Genomic DNA, 19,932 nt, shown 5'->3' with positions numbered 1-19,932 from the left:
TGATATATGATATTTGTCTTTCTCTTTCTGACTTACTTCACTTAGTATGATAATCTCTAAGTCCACCCATGTTGCTGCAAATGGCATTATTTCATTCTTTTTTTATAGCTGAGTAGTATTCCGTTGTATACATGTGCCACATCTTCTTTATCCATTCATCTGTTGATGGACATTTAGGTTGCTTCCATGTCTTGGCTATTGTAAATAGCACTGCTATGAACATTGGGGTGCTGTGAACATTGAATTACAGTTTTCTCCAGACATATGCCCAGGAGTGGGACAGCTGGATCATATGGCAACTCTATTTTTAGTTTCTTAAGGAACCTCCATAGTGCTATCCATAGTGACTGCACTGATGTACATTCCCACCAACAATGTAGGAGGTCCCCCTTTTTCCACACCCTCTCCAGCATTTATTATTTGTAGACTTTTTAATGATGGCCATTCTGACTGGTGTGAGGTGATACCTCATTGTCTTTTAAAAAAAAATATTTATCTTATTTTCATGGCTTCGTCGGGTTTTAGTTGTGGCACGTGGGATCTCCATTGCGGCACATGGGATCTTTCGTTGCAGAGTGCAGGCTCTTTGTTGTGGTGAGCGGGCTTCTTATAGTTGTGCTGTGCGCGTTTTCTCTTCTCTAGTTGTGGTACGTGGGCTCCAGAGTGCGTGTGCTCTGTAGTTTGCGGCACGCAGGCTCTCTAGTTGAGGTACTCGAGTTCAGTAGTTGTGGCACGTGGGATTAGTTGCCCCGCAGCATGTAGGAGTTTAGTTCCCTGATCAGGGAATCGAACCCATGTCCCTTGCACTGGAAGGCAGACTCTTTACCACTGGACCACCAGGGAAGTCCCCTCATTGTTGTTTTGATTTGCATTTCTCTAATAATTATCGAAGTTGAGCATCTTTTCATGTGTCTACTGACCATCTGTATGTCTTCTTTGGTGAAACACCTATTTAGGTCTTCTGCCCATTTTTTGATTGGGTTGTTTTTTTTGCTGTTGAGTTGTATGAGCTGTTTGTATATTTTGGAAATTAAACCCTTGTCAGTTGCATTGCTGCAAATATTCTCTCCCAGTCCATAGTCTGTCTTTTCATTTTGTTTGTGGTTTCCTTTGCTGTATAAAAACTTCTAAGTTTGATTAGGTCCCATTTGTTTACATTTGCTTTTATTTCTATTGCCTTGGGAGACTGACCTAAGAAAACATTACTATAATTTATGTCAGAGAATGTTTTGCCTATGTTCTCTTTTAGGAGTTTTATGATGTTATGTCTTATATTTAAGTCTTTAAGCCATTTTAAGTTTACTTTTGTGTAGGGTGTGAGGGAGTGTTCCATCTTCACTGATTTACATGTGGCTGTCCAGCTTTCCCAGCACCACTTGCTGAAGAGACTGTCTTTTCTCCATTGTATGTTTTTGTCTCCTTTGTTGAAGAGTAATTGACAGTAGGTGTGTGGATTTATTTTGGGCTCTCTGTTCTGTGCCACTGATCCATATGTCTGCTTTTGTGCCAATACCAGGTTGTTTTGATTACTGTAGCTTTGTAGTACTGTCTGAATTCTGAGAGGGTTATGCCTCCAGCTTTGTTCTTTTTCCTCACGATTGCTTTGGCAATTCTGGTTTTTTTATGGTTCCATACAAATTTTAGGACTACTTGTTCTAGTTTTGTGAAAAATGTCATGAGTAATTTGATAGGGATTGTATTAAATCTGTAGATTGCTTTGGGTAGTATGGTCATTTTAATAATATTAATTCTTCCAATCCAAGAGCACGGGATATCTTTCCATTTCTTTGAATCATCTTCAATTTCCTTTATTAACGTTTTATAGTTTTCAGCATATTCTTTCACTACCTTGTCAGGTTTATTCCTAAGTATTTTATTTTTTGATGTGATTTTAAAGGGATTGCTTTTTTACTTTCCCCTTCTGATATTTCATTGTTAGTGTAAAGAAAGAAATACAATGTTAATCTTGTATCCTGCTACCTTGCTGAATTGGTTTATCAGGTCTAATAGTTTCTGTGTGGAGTCTTTAGGGTTTTCTATATCATGTCATCTGCATATAATGACAATTTTACTCAGAGCTCCTTTCTGTGTGCCAGACTGGATGCCACCGAATTCATGAATCACTGAATAAAGCCAATAAGAGCTTTTAAATTTACTCAGTTGAATTTTGTTAACAGTTTAAAATCTGCAGTTTAAAAGTGAAGTGTCATTAATTTTTCTATATCACACTATTTCCATTTTGAATGATTCAAACTTGTATTAAATAAGACTGATGTATTTTATACCCGAGAAAATCTAATGGAAAGGTCATTGCCCAAAACAGCTTTAAGTACATCTAAAGGATACGTGTGTATATACATGCTTCAAAAATCATAGAGCAATACTTCCCAAAGGGTAGAATGACAGTTCTGCAGGATGTTAACTGGTATTTTGTAGAAAATGAGTTTCATGGTCAAATAAATTTGGGAAATACTGGACTAAACAAAGTTAAAAGGTTTCCTGTGAATTCTGAAGACAGAAAACTCACCTTTCTCCCTAAACATATATTATATATATCATTCATTCATTCACTCATTCATTCATTTTTGTGGATCAAAATATAAAATTCACTTTGAAAAATACTGCTTTTATCAGGATGGCCCTTAGAGCACAAGCTCCCAAGGGTATGAGGGAAAAAAATGGCAAAAGAGAAAAGAGATATATAATTGCACAGCCTGTTAATTTGTATTATTTTAACTTAAGAACTGCCTATAACACCTTCTTTGAAATGAAATAATTATATAACAATAGAATTATAGCTAATATTTATTGAACATTTGTTATGTGCCAGGCATTACACAAAGTACTTGCTGTACATTTTCTCATTTAATCCTAAAAACAACCCTATGAGTTAGGAACTAGTATCACCAGCTTTACAGGTGAGGAAAATGAGCATTAGTTATAATTCTCTCAGGGTTATACATTTAGCAAATGGAAGGAGCTGGGAGCTAAACCTAACTCAATCTGGTTTCCTAGCTCAAGCGCCCTAACCACAATATTGTATAAATAGAAAGTTTTTAAAAAACAACTTTAAAAAAAATTCAGTCTCTCCTGATAATATTTTAGAAAGTTAAGTTGGGACACCTTTCATTATGTCATTTTACAGTGCCTTAAAGAAAAATTTGGTACTACAATCCATGAAGATCCATCACCTAGACTTGTTAGCATCTAAAATTTAAAGCAATTTTATAAATGTTTATAATGGAGTATATACTGGGTTAAAACTGGTGGAATTAGATCTTATGGATTCCTTCTTAAAGAGTACTCCTAACATGATAGAATATCTTTCTTTTTTTTTTTTTTTTTTTTTTGCGATAGGCGGGCCTCTCACCGTTGTGGCCTCTGCCGTTGCGGAGCACAGGCTCCAGACGCGCAGGCTCAGCAGCCATGGCTCACGGGCCTAGCCGCTCCGTGGCATGTGGGATCCTCCCGGACCGGTGCATGAACCCGCGTCCCCTGCATGGGCAGGCGGACTCCCAACCACTGCACCACCAGGGAAGCCCAGAATATCTTTCTAAAAAGTGAAATCTTGGCTTATATACTTAGTTACTGAAAATCAGGGTAATTTCACAGTGCTAAAATAACACACCAAGAATACCTATGCATATAAAATTATTTTTTCCAGTGCTAACACCAAACACAATTTTGGGGGCATAAAAAATTGAATTTACATTTATGTAGAACAATTCCTTACTTGAGCAAAAGTACGTTTAGATTTAGTTATTTTTAAAGAGAAATGCTTAAGTATTTCTTCTGTGTATTTAAATATTGCTACAAGTCAAATTCTGAGACTCTAGTCTTGTTTGGGCATTTAAATGTCAGCTAACATTTTCCCAATAAACTAGTAACTCAATTTTCTTCAGAAAATATCTAGTTCTATTTTCTCAGTGGGTCAAAGTGTTATAAAAAAGAATTCTAAATGGCATCATTTGTATATGTAATATTGCCATATGTTATCCCAGGAAACAAAAACCAGTATCACAGTTAACAAAAACCACAGCAAGTCACTTATTTTTTTAAAACCACGAGTCAGAATTATGTAAAAATTATATATAATAGAGAAACACCAGAGACAATAACCTCAATTTTTAAAAACTTTATACTTAACTGAATGATTCTTTAATATTTTAATGTACACTTCAGAATGAAAGAAATCTGTAAGTATGTTCTAGTTGAAGTTCTTGGGTTTAAAGTTGAAGAGTAAGTAGAAACTAAGAAGACCATGTCTAGAGATGCCTTTTATTTTTTATAATTTACATGGGGAAGCAGAAAAAAAGCCCTTGACTTAAAGCAGATTTCCTGAGTCCCAGCTCTGTTTCGAGCTAGCTGTTACCTTGTTCAAGTCGCTTAAAACGCTGACCTCTGCTGTAAAAGGAAGGCGTGAGATGATTTCTAAAATCTATTTTGGCTTTAAAATTCAGCAATTCTAAACAGAGTTTACCGACTTCAAAAGATAGTACAAAATATTTACGGAAAATGCACAACTCTTGTAGACAGGTTAAGAAAAACCACACTACTAAGTTAATCATCAGTGCTTCTTTATTCTTACCCTAACACACGGGAGAGCAGCAAGGGCCAGTAGAGCAGAGTATTACCGTTCTCAGAACTTTTCAGCTTCAGTTTCTTTTTTTGAGGGGTGGGGTGGGGGTAGAATGGGTAATAATAATCAGTAATTAATAAGTAAATAAAAATAAATAAATGAAGGCATGCAAAAGAGAAGAAGCAACAATCATAACTTAACAATATTAACAATTTGCTGAAAGGGTGTCTTGAGTCTTACATGAACCAAAGGGCAATTTTCTCTATTGAAAAATATGCATGCCTAGCTCTGAGTGTGGTTTTCTGCAGCAACTTTTGCATTTCAGACCAGGCTATAGTTTCCTCATCAATCCAGCTGTGAACTTGCCAAGCTGCTCATAGGCAGCTTTTCCATCTCTTGGAAAAGTGGATAACTGCATGAATGAATCCTCTGTTGTCCCAGGCCTCTAATTCTAGCTTGGAGATGGAAAATGCTAAAGATCATACCTACACTGCAGGCTGAAGGTAACATCGCCCAACAATACACAACATGAGAGAAGAATATGGGCCCCATTTTTACCATTATATTCCAGAAGTCCTGGTGTGGGCAAATGGACCCACTGTTAAGTGGTATAACTTCTTGGCTACATTTGATGGGTCACCAATCTACAAGGCATCTTCAGGTAAGGGTCAGTGGGTAATTCCAAGGGAGGATGGTTAGACTGATCTTCTGATGGTAGAGAAATGCAAGGAAATCTGGCTTCAACTCCAGAGAAAGGGTGTACAAAAAAGAGAAGAAACTGAGGATGATGAACAATATGGGGTCTGAGTCATCTTTACTTGGAGGTGTGCTCAAAGGCTCACCAATGAGGAGGGCTATAAAATCTACAGCAGACTATGATATAGCACGGTAGACCACTCAACTATTCCCTCAATTTAGATGCACCAAAAACTCTGTTTGAATACTTCAAAAGATGTTACTGACTAGCAACTTACTCTGCCTTTATAAGCTTCTTTTTTCATTCAAAAATCACTTACTTAATGTCTGTTGTATATCATTGGGAGTAATAAGAAGAGGGCAAGTAATAGTTCCTGCCCTCAGGGAAAGTATGATCCAATAGGTCAGCAGAATATGTACACAAATATAAATCTTGTATCTGAAGATCACTCACCAAAGCTTATCTACTTCAAATACTTCGGCTATTTACGCCTGCTGGCATTTGGAAAATATCTAAACATACAGGAACTGAGGTCCTTTCTTCTCTGCAGGCAGGCTCAGTGATAATCAAGCCTCTGCAGACCCAGGTGGGAGACGCCTAACTGCTCTCTCTCTTGCTAATGCACACTATGGGACCAAATGACTGTCAAAACAAGCTCTCATCTTAAGAGTACAAGAAGCTTCTAGCCCAATGTTAAAATCAATTTCTAAAATATATTTTGGAAATAAAACTCCAGATTTCATTGCTTATTTCTCATTTTTATGTTAGAAATCCTTTCTTTTTGTTCTCTCCATCAACAAGATGGGACTATCCAACATAAACAAGATCTATTAAAATACAGCTGTAGCTCACAATAATAAAAAGCGCAAATAAATGACATCAACCAGGACAACTGATTTAAAAAGACGGTAAAAGCAATTATCTCAAAGAACTATTTAAACAAGTAATCTCCAAAGGCTTTCTAATTTATTCTCACTACAATTCCATCAGGTAGGAATTACTACCTTCATTTGATAGGTGAGGAAACTGAAACTTGGGGGTAAAATGATTTTATTCAAGATATAGTTATTGCAATAAGGATGAAAAATCTTTGACTCTGATCTCCTTATTTTACTCATCCAATCAGCTGTCAAATTCTGTTTATTCTATCTTCATAATTTCTCTTCAACTCAATTCCTCCTGTACATAATCACTGCAACCCCTAATCCAGAACCCCATTATCAACTCCAACCATAAGACCCTTTCCTAACCAGTCTTCCTGCTTCTCTACTATCTTGTACATGCAAGAGATTAATCTGAAGCACAATTCTGCTCGCTTCCATTTCCTGCTCAAATACCTTTAATAAAGTAATTTCTCAGCCAGGCATTCAAATGCTCTTCCCAATTTGTACTCTCAAGTGACCTTTCTCCCACCTATTTCCCACTCGTCTCCACCAAGCACCCAAGCTTCAACCAAACAGAAACCCACGCTTTTATTCAAAGACATTTTGATCTTTCCCATCTCTCCAACTTTGCTTTGAGAAATGACTTTCCTAATTCTTCCTACCACCATCTAAACATGTCTGAATACTAGTCACTCATAATACAAGGCCCACCCAGATCAATGCCATCTTCACCAAGGAGCTCACTTCTCTCTCCTCAGACCTCCCATGGCACACCTGTATCTTCTTTCATTTTTTTCTCCAAGAAATATTTACTGAGTAACTGTTAAGTGCCAGGTACTATGACAAGTCAGGGAATGCAAAAGAAGCTTACAGTTTAGTTAGGGAGACAGAAGTGAACAAAAAACATCACACCTCGTAAATTCCACAAAAGGTGGTCAGCTCAGAAGTCTACCTGAGCCTAAATGAAGGATACATGAATTTGGCTTTGCCTAGGAAAGTCAAGCAGGGATTCCCAGCAGAGCTAACACTTGGACTGAGTGGGAAAAGATGCACAAGCATCTGCTCAGAGGACCAGTGCATATATTCATGATCACTTTCATTGAGTTGGAGATGGGGAGTCAGAGTGGTAGACTGGAGAGTAAAGACTTTGAATTCCCCAAGTAGAAAAACAATAACATACCACAAAGGGCTATTTTATGAGCCACAATAAAATAGGGTTTGTGGAATTAAGCTTTAAACCGAAAAGTGTTATACAAATGTAAAATATCATGTATTTATAAATAACAATGCTTCTTATCTACCTTTTGAATTTAATTGGCTACAGGAATTACCAGACTCTTTTTATGAAACATATAAGTAGAAGGTAAAGGTTTAACAGAATAATTTATAAGGTTGTCAAATCTAGGTAGGTTTTACAACATACTGCTCTACTTACTGCTCAATCGTTCTCTAAACACACCCCACCTCCCCTGAGAAACACACACCCACACACAACTTCCAAAGGTAAAATGGCTTAAGAGCAGTGGATTCACACTCACAATTAAAATGTACACTTAAAAATATAAGAAGTGTCGGGCTTCCCTGGTGGCGCAGTGGTTGGGAGTCCGCCTGCCGACGCAGGGGACACGGGTTTGTGCCCCGGTCCAGGAAGATCCCACATGCCGCGGAGCAGCTAGGCCCATAAGCCATGGCCGCTGAGCCTGCGCGTCCGGAGCCTGTGCTCCGCAACGGGAGAGGCCACAACAGTGAGAGGCCTGTGTACCACAAAAAAAAAAAAAAAAAAAAAAAGAAAGAAGTATCTTCAACCAGAGCTTCCTAATAATTTCCAATTTTATTGTTAGCAACTTCCTAAAATGACAGAACTTGTGTTCTGTTTGCAGGCACAACTCAAGGATATTCCATTTTCTCCTCAGCACCAATAAGTTCACAATCTATTCATAAGGATTCCTAATCTTATTTCAATACATCTTTAGAAACTCAAAATGGTCAATATAATGCAAAATTATATAATGAATAGTTTCTAACATGGATGAAGAACAGAAGTTTTAACTGTATATATTTACATTAAGGAACAGAGCTCGCCGTTAGTACTGTTATTAGAGACACATAATCCGGGAATCTGAAACAATGGGAAACGGTGGCAATAGGGGAAAAAAGAGAAAGAGAAATGGGCAGTGGTGAGGAGAGGTGCAGTACAAACGACCATGAAGTGATTCAAGGAAGGGACTTCTGGCTCTGATGGCATGAAGAGGTCAGTGAATCCTCTCCTCAAAACAATAAGAAAACTTGTCAGTCATTTCAGGGTCCTGGAAATCAATTAGAGGCAGATAATAAATAGAGAAGTTTCTTAAAAAGTTGCTAGAGCTTTAGGGTAAAACCTGCAGGAGTCTACAAACTTATTGCCTGGGCCTACTCCAACTCACTAACCCCACCCTCTAATCCTCAGCTCTTCTGGGAGAGCTCATCGGGATAGGGCTGGGCCACAAAAACCAGCAGCTTTGCTGCCAGAAGGGGCGGACTCGACTTGGGGTACTGGGGTGGGGGGGCGCAGTAGAAAACCACAGACTTGTCCGCTAAAGTGGCAAACTTGGTGGGAACCTAACAGGGGAAATATAGTTCTAGCTTGAGGCTGTGGTCTGATTGGGGTGAGTGGTGGATCAGCTAGAAATCTGAAGGGAAGATCCTGGAAATGAGAGAATAGTAGAATAACTAGATATGATCTCCTCACATCCCTGGCTGACTGTGAAAATATGCGGATGAGGAGGGGGAGACATAAGAGGGCCCAACAGAAAGAAAAAGCAAAGGCATACTTGAGAACTGGCTGTACTGTGAAATGCACTTCCCAACCCAAAACCAGATCAGCCGAGGGTGGAAGCTTTCCACACTCCAGGTGCTTAAGCACAACTTATGCCCAAATCACTGGCTGACCAGTAGGCTATGGAGACACAGGGGTGACTCCCAGCCAGGCTAAAAAGTAAAAATGAGAATGAAAATCACTAAGCAGACACATCAGTGGCTGGACACCACAGAGGAGCCCACAGTTTAAGTACAAGCTAACTATTTAAAACACACACATATACCCTCACCTACACCTCTCAAAAACAAAAACAAAACCAAAAAACTTTAGAGTCGTTAAAATATATTACTAAAATGTCCAATTTACTAAAAAGTTACAAGACATGCAAAGAAACAGTAAAAGTGTGGCCCTGACTCAAGAAAACAAGCAGTAACTAGAAACAGGCTCTGAGGAGGCCTGGATGTTAGAGTCAGCAGGTGACTTCAAAGTAACAATTACAAATGTATTCAAAGAATTAAAGGAAATACGATGACAAGTCAGGAATCTCAATAGAGATACAGAAATCCTAAATGAAAATTCCAGAGTTGAAAAGTACATTCACTAAAACAAAAATTCACTAGATGGGCTTAATAGCTGATTTGATATGGCGACAAAAGAAAGAGTAAACTGAAACAGATCAACAGAAATTATCCAATCAAAAGAACAGAAAGAAAGAAGACTGAAGAAAAATGAGTAGAACCTTAGATTCTGTTTAGATTCAGCTTAAAAACAAACAAACAAACAAACAGAATCTGAACCTGTGGGGAACAAGCATCCCCATTACTTGTAGCAAAAGTCCCAGGAGGAGGAAGAAAAGGAAAGAACAAATATTTGAAAAAATTACGTTCAAAAACTTCCCAATTTTGATGGAAAACAATCTACAGACCTCAAAATCTCAATGCACTCCACGTATGATAAAACAAAGAGATTTATCCTAGACATATCAGCGTCAAACTGCTCAAAGCCAAAGACAAACAAAAAAATCTTGAAGACAGCAAGAGAAAAACAACTCATCACGTACAGGGGAACAACAACAGGATTAACAACTGACTTCTCATCAGAGGCCAGAGGGCTGAGGAGTTGGGGCGAAAATGTCAACCAAGAATTCTACAGCTAGCCTTCAAAAATGAAGACAAAATAAAGGTATTCCTAGGTAAACAAAAACAGAAAATTTGTTTCAAGCAGACCTAGTCTACAGAAATACTAAAAGATGTGCTACCAGCTGAAAGGAAATGACATCGAAAAATAACTCAAATCCATAGGAAGCTAAGAAAATTGCTGGAAATGGTAAATTTCTTTAAAAATAGAAGATTTTTAAAGTAGTAACTGTAATACTATATTATTGCACTTCATATATATATATATATATAATAACAGCATAAAGGATGGTGAGGGACAGAGCTATATTGGATCAAAGCTGCTATATTTTACCAGAATAACACACACACACACACACATACACACAGCCATCAGCAGGTTGTGATAACTCAAAGATGTAATCCTTGATCAAGAACTAAGACAATACATAAATACACAAATAAATAACTAATTTAAAAAATCACAAAAGGATTTAGAAGGTACAGAAAGAATTATTTAACATAAATCAGTAAAGAAGGAACAATAAAGAACATAAGACATATAAAAACAAATAGTAGGGCTTCCCTGGTGGCGCAGTGGTTGAGAGTCAGCCTGCCGATGCAGGGGACACGGGTTCGTGCCCTGGTCTGGGAGGATCCCACATGCCGCGGAGCGGCTGGGCCCGTGAGCCATGGCCGCTGAGCCTGCGCGTCCAGAGCCTGTGCTCCGCAGCGGGAGAGGCCACAGCGGTGAGAGGCCCGTGTACCACAGAAAAAAAAAAAAAAAAAGTAAAATGGCAGACATAAATCCACCCACATTAACAATTACATTAAATGTAAATAGACTAAATGCTCTGATAGAAAGGCAATACTTTTCAGACTGGAAAAAGAAGTAAGATCCAGATGTTATGTTTTTTACAAGAGACACATCTTAGATTCAAGGAGTTTGAAACAAAATGAAGGAAAAAGATGTCATGCAAATAGTCATCATGAAAAAGTTCAAGTAGTTATATTAATATCACACGAAATAGACTTAAGACGAGAAATATTAATAGAGACAAAGAGGGACATTTCATATTGATAAAAGGCCCAACTGGTTAGGAATACTCTGTAGGACAGACCACCTACTAAGCCATAAAACAAGTCTCACTAAGTTTAAAAAGACTCAAATCATACAAAGAATATTCTCTGAACACGGATTAAAGAAAAAAAACTTGAGACATCCTCAAACATTTGGAAATTAAACAACACACGTCTATGTAAACCAGGATCAAAGAAGAAATCAAAGGAAAAATTTAAAAATATCTTGAACTGAATGAAAATGAAAACACAATACATCACATTTTATGGGATGCAACTAAAGGAAAACTTAAAGGGAAAGGTATAGCTTTAAACACATATTAGAAAGGATAAAATTCTAAAATCAATGATCTAACATTGCAAGTCAAGAAGCTAGGAAAATAAAGACCAAATCAAACCCAAAGCAAGTAGAAGGAAGGAAATAGTAAAGATGAGAACGGAAATCAGTGACATATAAAAACAACAGATTTTTAAAAAGGTCAATGAAATCAAAAGCTGCAAAATCAATAAACCTTAGCTAGACTGACCAAGAAAAAAAGAGAAGACATATTACCAAAATCAAGAATGAAAGAGGGGATATCACTACAGAGGCTAAAGAAATTACAGAAAATGGGATTATTATTATGAGTAACTTTATATCAACAGAATAGTTAATTAAGATGAAATAGAAAAATTCCTAGGAAAACACCAATTACCAAATTGACTTAACAAGAAATAGAAAATAGAAAAAAGAAAAGACTGATAACTAGTAAAGAAACAGACTTAGTAATTAAAATACCTTGATAAAGCCTCCGATTTATGTATTTTATTCTTTCTTTTTCCTTCTTTTCCAGTAGTTCTGTTAAGTCTGTGAGTTCATAATCATTTGAAGTGATCTGTATGATGTGATAACACATCTATTGTTAATTTATGACACTTCCTTTACTTGCTTACTAAGTAGTAAGAGATGAAGTCAAAGAGGTAAGCTGGGGCCACGGATTAGTAAACCAAGTACAGAGTCTGGATTCCATTCTGTTAGGAAACCATTAGAGTCCAGCAGGAAAATAGCATTATTTTCATTAAAAAAAAAAAAAAAGTATCTTGGCTGCTATGTGATAAGTTAGGCAACAGTAATATAGAAAATAAGTGAAGAGGGCTTCCCTGGTGGCGCAGTGGTTGAGAGTCCGCCTGCCGATGCAGAGCGGCTAGGCCTGTGAGCCATGGCCGCTGAGCCTGCGCGTCCGGAGCCTGTGCTCCACAATGGGAGAGGCCACAACAGTGAGAGGCCCGCGTACCGCAAAAAAAAAAAAAAAAAAAAAAAAAAGAAAATAAGTGAAGAGGTTTGGACTAGAGTGGTGACAATGATGATAAACACCTCACATGAATTAAACTCTTTTAAGTCTCCTAAAAGCCACTTGAAATAGGTGTTATTCATTTTACAGATGAGCAAGCCAAGGCAGAGAGATTAAATAACTGTCCAAAGGTCATACTGCTAAGTAGGAGTCACATTAGGAATCAGGCCCAAAAACTCTGGCAGAAGTGCTGAGCTCTTAATCATGCACACTATCCAGCTATGGTCTTAAGATGAAGAGAAAGAGGTTGAAGTTAAGAAAATGTTCTAGAGTTATGGGGACCAAGGCTTGCTAATGGACTGGATGTAGAGATGAAGGAAATAAAGAAATAATGACTCGTAGGTTTTGCCTGAGCAACTAGGTGAATTCAGTAGTATAATTATACAACAGAGAGAGCATATGAAATAGGAGGGAAAGGGATCCTAGGACTCAGCCCTGGAGCACCACAACATTTAAGAGCTGAACAGAGAAAGAGGAACCAACAAAAGAGACCAAGAAAGGGCTTCTAGTGCTTAGGAGGGAAACAGGGAGCATCATGAAAGCCAACAACTAAGTATTTCAAGGAGGAGGGGGGAGGCAATGTATAGAATGCTGCTGACAGATTCTGTACAATGAGGACAGAGAAGGGACCATGAGATTTTGCACAATGAAGGTTACCTGTGAAGCTGAAAAGAGCGGCATCCTGCTAAGTTAACTCCCATCACTGTACTTACCTTGTTGTACTGTCTGTCCCATCTCTAGACTGTAAGCTCCTGGGCAATGACCCTGAGTTTTATGCTAAATCCTTATCTCCTAATTACAATGCTTAGAGTAGAACTGAAATTACGTAAGCGCTATGTAATGTAATGTAAATGCAAAACTATTTCAAAGGGTTTTCTAGTGTGATGATTACGAAGAAGATTTCAGTACGACCAATGATGACGATGACGACAAGCTGCCTTCCGCTCGCCGCCTCACCACTCACATACCGTCAGAGACCCGTTCTGTGTGCTGGGCGAGTTGCTGCTCTGCTCCCCGTGGGCTTGCGTGCTTCCATAGAGGGTCAGGTTATGCTCACTGGTCTGGCCGGCATAGTCCTGAGTGTGTGGCACTCCGTATTCTGTGGGAATCCCATTTTGTGGAGGTGGTGGAAATGGGATGGTAGTAAAAGGCTGAACCATTGCGTCAGGAGTTGTTGCTGGCTCCTGGTTACCCTAGAACAAATAGAGAAAGAGAAAATAAGGAGAAAAATTGACTTTAAATTCTCATCATATAATTATTTTTAAGGTGAGTGAACAAAATGCCCTGAATATTCTCTCATTGCTCAAGTAAAATGGAACACTTACTTACTGCCTCAGGATTAGGGGAAATACTGCTATATGTATACCTATAGGTGTATGTATGGAGACATACAAACACACCCAACTTCGGTCAATTTGTGGTTTCTAGACAGGTCCGTGACCATATTAAAGTTGACTAGTTACCAAAGGGCCCAAGATCTTCCTTTACACCAAAAAATTTTAAATACCAGGAAATATCTCACAGAAGATAAATTATAAGAGTTGAAATTCATTTGGGCCATTAGTATTTTCTTTAAAACACTCTCTAACCCTTTAGTGATTCTTAGGGGAAAACAAATCAATTTCACTAAATTACAATTCATAGCAATAGGTAGAATCACAGTATAAATTAAATCTCAAAACCAGACAATATAGACCTCTAGATTTTAAGAACACAGAGTTCAGCAGAAAGCATATTATTAAAAAATTAACCTTTGGATTTCAAGATGGAGATTTATTTAAGTCTTGGCCACTAGGTTAATAAAAAATAAACAAACAAAAAACCCTTTCCTTAAATTAGAAATAGACAAAAGAATTCCCCAGACAAAAAAATTTGAGTTTTTCATAATTACTGCTAGCATTACAAGGCTAGCCGGATACCTCTCCACATGACATCCATTCCCAGATGTTTACTTGGGATCCAGCGTGATACATGCAATATCACTAAAGAACATACAGTAACTACAGGAAATTGTTAGAAGCCATTTTGGCTCCACAGCCCCTGTCTTACTTCTGTTCAGTCTAAGTTCAGATACAAAAGAGGAGTTTAAACCTCGTGTAAGAGATTTCATAAAGCCCTTTCTTTTCAACAACTGACCTCCTGACCTCCCATTTTATTCCAAAAAAGGCAGAGCCCTTATTTTATTAAAGATATACAAGTCTGCAAAGTCTGGAGCCACTGTTCTTCTGCAAGTAGTTGGCAGAGATGGTCAAATGCTTAAAAATGTTAGCACTTTGATAAGTTTCCCCTCCCCCTATATCTTAGATATCAAATCATTAGGGATCAAAGAAAATCCTCCTGGTCATGAGCATCACTTCCTTCAAACCAGGAAGCAATTATTCTTCTTTCTCTCTCAGTCCCGGTTATCCTTTCTCCCCCTCAATTTAAGAAGGGATTCTCTGCCCACTGAGAGTTGCAGGAAACTGAACTTCCAGCAGCACTGTCTAAACACCATCCCAGGCCTTCAACATTAACTTGATGGTCATTAAACTCATACTGTCGCAAACAAAATGAATCCAAAACTGGAGAAAGATCTCACATTATCTTTAAAGGAAGGTTTAACCATCATTACGACAATCTGCATAAAATAAAACAGAACAAATGTACAAAGGCTGTTATAAATAGAGAAATATATAATCATAGATTGGAAAGCTGGATATTCTTAAGATGACCATGCATCCCAAACCCCACAAACACAATCAAAATCTCAGCAGGTATTTTTGCGTAAACTGACAAGCTGTTATTAAAATTTATACAGAAATGCAAAGGACCTAGAATAGTCACAACAATTCTGAAAAAGGACACAAACTGTAGGACTTACACTACCTGAGTTCAAGACTTATAAAGTGATGGTAATCAAAACAGTGTGATACTGGCTTAAAGACAGACAATAGATAAATGAGATAGAAAAGAATCCAGAGATAGACATAAACATTTACAGCGAATATTTAGGCATCAAGTCAATTCAATGGGGGGAAGGAAAGACTTTTTAATAAGTGAAAAACTGAATACCCAATGGAAAAAAATAAACCTCAACTCTCAACCTGCATATGCAAAAAAAAAAAAAAGATTAAAATATAACTACTAAAACTATGAAAATATAAGAAATATTGAGAATATTACTGCGGTGGGGAGGATTCTTAAGTATGATAGGAAACCTAAAAACCAGAAAAAAAAAAAAAGACAGATTTGGCTGCGGAAGTCAGGAAGGAAAGAAGAGAGGATGGGAAGGAGGGGAAGAGAGGGGGAGAAATGGATTTTAAAGACAAAAGAAAAACCAACTGGAGAAAATAGCTGCAAAGGTAAGACAGACACACTGGTTACCATCAATAAGTGAAGAGTAAGTTATTCAAACTGATGAGAAACACACAAATCAACAGAAAAAGAGGCAAAGAATATAACTGAACAATTCACAGAAGATGAAATACAAATGGCTGTATGATAAAAGTACTTAATCTCATTAACAAATTGAAATACATATTAACCATAAAATAAGTCCAATTTTTTGTAATCAAATCACAAAAATATTAAAAACTTTTACTGACATATAATTGACATATACAGTTAGCCCTCCATATCTGTGGGTTCTGCAGCATGGATTCAAATGACCACAGATTGAAAAATATTAGGAAAAAAAATTCCAGAAAGTAAAACTTGAATTTGCCATAGTCCAGCTATTAAATTGTATTTACAACTATTTACAGAGCATTTACATTGTCTTAGGTATTATAAGTAATCTAGACATGATTTAAAGTATATGGGAGGATGTGCACAGGTTATATGTAAATACTATGCCATTTATACAAAGGACTTGAGCATCCGTGGATTCTGGTATCTGCGGTGGGTCCTGGAACCAATCCCCTGTGGATACGGAGGGACAATTCTATAATAAACTGCAGCTATTTATTCATAGTGTACAATCTGGTAAGTTTTGAAATACATATGTACACTCATGAAATCATCACCACAATCAAAACAGTGAACATATCTCTCCCAAATCCCCCGAAGTTTCCTCGTACTCCTAGTAAGTACATATTACTTTTGTAATAAAGCCTACAAAGTATTTTTAATATAAAAGAGAATGATGAAAAATGTAACCAGTAAGAGGAAGCTGAAGCTTCATATGCTGAAGCACTGAATTATTGTGCTGTTCTTAAGAAAATGGTAGTGACATTGTCTAGAAACAAAAATTCTTGTCTTTCATTTTAAAGTTATACAGCATCAAAATTCAGGCTGTCTCTAGTGTCTAAGAATCACGTCTACATGGTACTAAGGATTGCTTTACATAAAAATTCTTCCCTTTATTTAGTGCTTAAAAATTATGCTAGCAAGACCTTAAATTTTTACCCATAATTTTTCAGGGAAAAAATAATTCTCGTCACTCATCACTAAATAAGTTCTTTTCATGATCTCAAGGTCAGGGTATTGTAAATGATTTCTCCTTAGCTATTCTGGGTGTCCTAAGAAGGAAATAAAATAATTCTCTTCCTTCTCTTTCAAATTATTCAGTGCTACCTACCTACGTACCCACCCACCCACATGAAGCACACTGCTTCAGAAGACCTTACGGGATTTACTGGCCTGAGCACAGATACGAAGAGAAAATTCCATTTCAGGTGGGTTGGTGAATGAAGGTGAATAAGAGCACCAAAGGTGTCCATAGATCTACACTCCAACTCTAGGCATAAATATACTCTTAGAGACACAGGACGGGTCTACGAAATAACACACTAAGGCTAAAAGACACTGTTGCCCAGCTATGATGAACACAGCAAAGGGGACTTCTAATGCTCCGACTGTGCTCCTCTTACTCTTCTCTTTCACCGCAGCCTCCATCCTCCACCTCAGCCCTGCTGGGGATGCTGCTCTGGCACACAAAGCACAATATTAACTCTCCCACAGAGGCAGTCTTGATAAAGCTGGCTCAGTCAACTGAATAAACATGTCAATTAGCAGTGGGAGATGGGGGAAGAAAGGTCAAACCTTTTTCTAGGATCCACGTGTGGCCTTGGCACTAAGTGTTTCAAAGAAATGCAAGACAGGCAGAGGCTGAACTATTTCTCCCCCACAAAAAGGAAAAAGTAAACCTCTATTAGGAGGTCAAGAAGAAATTCTTGGTAGTTTATTTTGTTACATACAGGAACTTTTTAAAAAATGTTGTTAAAAAACACTATGTTTATATACTACAGGATTGAAATTCGGATAGGAGGGATTTTGCATTTATCTCATACGCTCTGCAATGTCTAAAAATTTCCCCAGGCATACATTATTATAATTTTTAAATGTTATATGTTTTTCAGACTTCTATTGAATTTCCAGGCTATATTCCAAAGTTATAAGTTCAAACCTACTGTATAGCACAGGGAACGCTACTCAATGCTCTGTGTGACCTAAATGGGAAGGAAATCCAAAAAGGAGGGGATATATGTATACATATAGCTGTATATATAGCTTTGCTATACAGTAGAAACTAACACAACATTGTAAAGCAAGTATACTCCAATAAAAATTAATTGAAAAACAAACAAACAAAAGACCCAAAGTTACAAGTTCAGGAGAGAAGCACTACAGCCCATGGACAAACTATGAGATAACAGTCCACATGATTATTTCTAGGCAAGGATTTACCTCTAAGTTTATATGAAAATGTTTTAATGTCACAGGCTAAGCAGTTTAAGTATATCTCATCTGAGAAAATGAATTAACTTTCTCTTGCAGCCCACAAAACTAGACACAATTTCTCTTTTTCCTAATTTAGCAGTCTATTAACTTTCTTGTCCACAAGATTAAAAAATAGACAATAGGGAGTACTATGCAAATAAAATTTCTACCTCGCCTAACAAGAATCTAATAAAGATTTATCTACAATTCCTTTCTTCCCTAGAAAATAAAGATTTTATGTGAAAGATGAGAGGAAAAATAAACTAGTTACCTTTTAGTTCTTATCAGTGTATCCGATTAAAATGAAAATGCTCTGAAAGAAGGACTACTTTTTATTCTGTCCTGTACCCCTCACGGTGCCCAGGGCAGTCCTGTGCCACAGGTATCCCAGGGTTTGTAGACTTGTACACCTCCCTCACATCTCTGCTCAAATGTCAACTCCCCGACCACTCCATTTAAAACTTCAACCCCTATTTCTCCCTATCTCCTCATAACAATAATAATATTTTTTTCAATAAAGCAGGACATGTAAGATGGTGTCCCCACTGTGTGAAAAGCTAACTGTGAGGACAGAAAGAGCAGAATGCATCCAATCCTCCTACTATCCACATGAATTCACTACAGGGATTGGCAGGAAATTATAAACAAAGACATTCTTTGGTTAACTGCCTTTCCAGAAGCAACATAATTTACAACTATACTAAAAAGTCAGATTTTCCAAATTTCAGAAAAACCTACCTACATTTCTAACTCTCTGGTTTAAAAAGTAAGAAGACACAAATGAGTGAGAAGACTGTTTTTCTAAAGTTATTTTTAAATGACTGGAAAAAAAAACCTCTAAAGAGAGCTACATGAAACAGACAAATCTGGGTTATATTTGATATTTCAGTAATCATTCAACAAACCAATTCAATACTCTGCCATCTCACTGTCATTATATTATCTACACAAAAGTTTAAGGAGAGAAATAAAATATTAAGAGGACAAAAACAGTATTTTATTTCACACAGAATGCAGGCCACTGCAACTCAACGATTTTAGTGATGCCATTTTTGAGTAAGATTCAAGATGATAACCATGCAGGAAAGGAACGTGTAAATTATGAAGACATAATAATTTTTGAAAATGTATTATTTGCCAATGCAAACAGATTTGTTTATTCCACTACTTTCACATTACCTAAAATACTATCAAATCCATCTGAGACCCAACAAATTTCGTATTTCACAAAGGGCAATGCTGGAGTGTATGCTTAGAAGATAATTTGAATCCTAGCTCTGCCACTTACTATAGCTGTAAACATCTAAACATATTACTACCTACTTTCTCTGTGCTCCAGTTTCTTAATCTGTAAAATAGCAATGTCAATGCCATTATACTGTTGTGAAGAGCTGGTAACATAAAATGTGAAGCGATTAAAACCCTAGACTCTCAATAAAAGTTGTTCTCAACCACTACAAGCACCAGGTAGACTGCGGGGCCAACCTTCCACAACTTAGTAAAGTATTAAAATCCTACTGAATGCCACTGTAATGGACGTCAGGTGAAATTAAAAAACAACAACCCTTAATGACCATGTATTTGTGGGAACAATATTTAAGAAAACAAACTACAGGGACTCCCTGGTGGTCCAGTGGTTAAGACTCCGTGCTTCCAATGCAGGGCGTGCAGGTTCTATCCCTGGTCGGGGAACTAAGATCCCACATGCCGCTCAGCATGGCCAAAAAAATAAAAAAGAAAAAAAGAAAA

The 19,932-nt window shown here is 37.4% G+C and overlaps 1 protein-coding gene across 15 annotated transcripts in view; it reads right to left on the bottom strand.

Moving 5' to 3' along the window:
* Nucleotides 1-19,932, bottom strand: part of RBFOX2 (RNA binding fox-1 homolog 2) — a 264,510-nt gene that overhangs the window by 49,714 nt on the left and 194,864 nt on the right. For all 15 annotated transcript variants that reach the window (XM_060112852.1, XM_060112856.1, XM_060112854.1 and 12 more), the window contains one exon: nucleotides 13,452-13,676. In XM_060112852.1, coding sequence (XP_059968835.1) covers nucleotides 13,452-13,676 — 225 coding nt within the window. The remainder of the gene's footprint in view (nucleotides 1-13,451; nucleotides 13,677-19,932) is intronic.

Source organism: Mesoplodon densirostris, chromosome 11 (assembly GCF_025265405.1).
Source record: "Mesoplodon densirostris isolate mMesDen1 chromosome 11, mMesDen1 primary haplotype, whole genome shotgun sequence".
NCBI lineage: Eukaryota > Metazoa > Chordata > Mammalia > Artiodactyla > Ziphiidae > Mesoplodon > Mesoplodon densirostris.
This window is presented reverse-complemented; position numbering and strand designations above follow the sequence as displayed.